Below are 3,787 nucleotides of genomic sequence, written 5' to 3'. Positions count from 1 at the left end.
GACAAAAAATGAGTCGGATGTGTTGCTACCAATTTTACCCACTGATATGTGCACTTCAACTTGAGGGTAGTCAAAAGGATTTGTAACAAACGTGTTGATATGTGAGGATTTGTAAACATTGTATCAGTTTTATGAAATCATGGTTTAGATCAGTAGATATTATTATGAATGACCAAGAAAGATTTTGTTCTATAAATATGATTTCCTCATTTAGAGCCAATGTGAACACTATATAAATTTCAAAATGCACGAGATTACTTCCAAACAAAGTAGAAGACTGGACTAACATTTATCAAATGGGAATTTCCATTGTACAATCATCAACGTTAATCAAATGTGTAGAGAACAAGCAGATACAATTCATACTGGTTCTTAACAAAAGTACCTAATACATGAAGCAAGAGTTGATTATTTGTTGAGGAAGCCTCCTACCAGCAAACTCACCATGCTAGTGAATTCCAAAACTAGAAGAAGCTAAATATGATGTAGATATACACTTCCAACAGGAGTCAGAGGCAATGCTGATACTTTGTTGATATTTGGGAATTGTTTCTACCCAAGCCACGTTAGAGTTAGCAACAAACACGATGGAATGAAAATGACAAGCATTGGCAAGGAGAGATAATTGGGTAGAGAGAAGAACTTGGAAACTACACCTTATTCATTCAAAGGCCATCAATTCAATCTTCTCCTTCTAGATTCCCTTGACAAAATGTTTCTTCTCCTGGAAGCCAAGGAAGATCGTACTGCAGGCAGATCACCAGCATCAGTTGTAAGGTTTTCCAATTGAAAAGCAGTGTCAGAAACTTCATTTGCTTGAGAAGATGATGGAACAGATGCAGTGGAACCTGTCCTTGCTACTGCTTCCAGAGTCGGATAATTTGACTGTATGAGAGCAGCATCTCTTCTGAAAGAATCACCGTCACCTGTTGCTCCATGAACGGCTGGTTGAACGTCCTCATTACTTCTTTGGAGAAGCCGATCAGTGACTGTTGCTGCAAGGTCCTCAAACATACGTTGTGCATTATCTAACTCTGATGAAAGAGACGCAGCACCTTCTGACAACACCCTAGAAAAAAGACGGGAACGTAGTCTCCTACTGCTTAAGGTATCAGCAGTTTGCAACACATGAGAGTTGCTCGCAAAACTCAAATTAACTCCACCACTGTCCTGTTGCTGCGGGTGGTGCCCCAATCCAATGCTAGTCCTAATTCTTCTTAGTGCTTCTGCAACCGGGATGTGAGACAAACCCTGAGTTACACGCTGCTGTCTAACACTCTCTATTCGACGTGCCTTTGGCCGTGGTGGTATTTTCAGACCAGACTCCAGTTCTGTTATGCTTTCACCATCTCCATTACCATAAATTGGAGTAACATTTGCATCTGCAACCTCTCCCTTGCAGACAGGACATTCCTTTGTAGTTGAATCAACATAAGGTAACTGATAAAAGCATGACCAGCAATATAGGTGGCCGCAACAGGTCAAGATAGGTCCTTTTGCCATATCCAAGCATATATTACAGTCGTAAAAACTCCCACCATCATCATCTACCTTATTAACCACTAAATCCATATCTAATGCCTTTGCTACCAAATGCGAACTATCCCTTTTGCATCCTTTCCCCCTCTCAACTGTCCTTTCCACCATATCCGAATTGCTCACCCTATTCTGACCTTGCATCTCACTATCCACATTGACTACCGGGTCAACCGAAATATTACCAGAATCAAAAGTACTCCGAGCCTGACGCCACCTATGGCGCTGCAAAGCTCTAGCTGTGACATCCTCAAGCTGCCTTATTCTCTCCTCTATCCTACTATGAGCAGTTTCTAAATCACTCAACAAAGATCCTAATCCTAAAGCTGAACCAGAAGATGGGTCCAAAGGTTCTTGGTTCAAATCCAGATCCATCACAATATCATCCATCAAATTATCAGACATCCAGTTTAGTCCTACGAATACCACTTAATATCCAAGATACCCTTTTTCCAGAACAACAAAGCAGAGCCCTTTCCTATGCTAGATTTTGCCTAAAGAAAACAAAGAAAAAGTCAAGCACTTAAAGGGCCAAAAAAAGAAGAAAAGTGGGCAAGATAAATTTCATCATTATCTGAAACATGAAAACAATGAAATGAAAAACCCAATTCAAGAATTGATTAAAAACCTGCAAGAAAGATGAAATTCAGGCATCTGAATGAAGAAAATCGATGGTTTCCTTGATACATCCTCCATCCCAGTGGTTCTTGATGTGGTACCAATGGATACCTTTAAGTCAGAAAAGAGAGAAAAAGAAATGGCATTCAATAATCAGAGTATCCGAGGGAGAAGAAAGAAATGGAATAAGCGCCGGCCCGCACTATACATACAAAGAAGAAAAGGAGGAAAGGTCCATTAGATGTTTCGCGCACCTTTGGATTAGTGGAAATAAACAATAGTTAAATTCACAAAAAATATCTTAAAGATAAGCAGGGACAAAGCCACATTTGGAAAAGCAGTAATAGTAATTTATTTATGAAAAAATTATTTACCAATACATCTTTATTTATCATATTTTTAAAATATTTTAAAAATTCCTCTTTTACCTGCAAAACCCCACCTTTGGATCAGTGGAAATAAACAATAGTTAAATTCACAAAAAATATCTTAAAGATAAGCACGGACAAAGCCACATTAGGAAAAGCCGTAATAGTAATTTATTTATGAAAAAATTATTTATCTACGCATCTTTATTTATCATATTTTTTATTATTTTAAAATATTTTAAAATTTTCTCTTTTACCTACAAAATCCCACTCATCCGATACATTACTTCCTATTTTCATTCCTCCAATCTCTCTTATTTCACTCCCTCAATCACAACAATTACTTCATCCATTACAATTTTAAATTTTAAATTTATTTTCTATCCATTCAATCGATTTCAACTTCCTCAATAGATAGTTTTTCGTCTTCTCCATCTGAAAGTTCATTCATCTGTTTTTTTTATTTTGCATATTCAAAGTCCCGATACATATGGATGATGATCCTTCTTTTAGCATTGAGATTATCCAGTTAAACTTACCTAATATTGATTGTATTTATGATTTTAACGACGAAGATTGGACTGAAAATAGATTCAAACGATCGCACGATCCATTATCAATGACGAATTAGAATGTTGAGAAGGCAAAGTCGAAGAAGGATGTACCTTTGTCTTCTAGAGTGACTGTGGAAAAAAAAAACTCAAAAAAGGGAGGGGGGTTTCGTTTTTTGTTGTTCATCTTTTTGTGATACATATAAGTTCAGATTTTTAATGTATCTAGTTGTTTTTGTTTCTTAAGTTAATGTATAATGCATTCGTTTCAACATTATGATACATTACATTTGAATTGTGTTTTCGAGATGGATAAATTTATTATGATACATTACTATTTATGTATCTTGTTTAAATTGATAAGTATTGTATTTCTACTAGATACATTAAATAAGTAATTGATGCCCATAAAATGTTAGATTTGAGATAGATACATTACCATGTGGTGGTCGCTATGTATCAGATAAATTTATTATAAATTTGAATTTATGTATCATGCCTAACAAATTAGTGCATGATACATTACTATTTATGCATATTATTTTGTTTGAGAAATACTATATTTTATAAAAGATACATTATACATATAATTGTTGTAAATAACATTTTTTTGTGGATGATACTCAACACGGTAGTGAGTTGATATGTATATGATACACGTAATAAACTTTGAAAACAGTTGAATTTGATATATATTAGAAAAATTATCTAAAT

At 35.3% G+C, this 3,787-nt stretch overlaps 1 protein-coding gene across 2 annotated transcripts; it reads right to left on the bottom strand.

The window, feature by feature from the left end:
* Positions 1–254: 254 nt before the first annotated feature.
* On the bottom strand, positions 255–2,431 carry LOC129886907 (uncharacterized). Of its 2 annotated transcripts, XM_055961805.1 has the most exons (3): positions 2,165–2,431; positions 849–2,030; positions 255–746 (listed from the first exon to the last, which is right to left on the bottom strand). In XM_055961805.1, exons 2-3 carry the CDS (start codon positions 1,939–1,941, stop codon positions 676–678), a joined length of 1,164 nt encoding a protein of 387 aa, XP_055817780.1. In that variant the 5' UTR covers positions 1,942–2,030; positions 2,165–2,431; the 3' UTR covers positions 255–675. The 2 variants fall into 2 exon arrangements, with proteins under 2 accessions (XP_055817780.1, XP_055817779.1); XM_055961804.1 differs by having other exon boundaries at positions 255–2,030.
* Positions 2,432–3,787: the final 1,356 nt, after the last annotated feature.

Source organism: Solanum dulcamara, chromosome 4 (assembly GCF_947179165.1).
Source record: "Solanum dulcamara chromosome 4, daSolDulc1.2, whole genome shotgun sequence".
In the NCBI taxonomy this organism is placed as follows: Eukaryota; Viridiplantae; Streptophyta; class Magnoliopsida; order Solanales; family Solanaceae; genus Solanum; species Solanum dulcamara.
Note: the sequence above shows the minus strand (reverse complement) of the source record. Positions and strands in the feature narration are given on the sequence as shown.

Excerpts from the sequence above, each read along its gene's own strand:
- LOC129886907 (XM_055961804.1), bottom strand. The coding sequence starts at position 1,941 with ATGTCTGATAATTTGATGGATGATATTGTGATGGATCTGGATTTGAAC.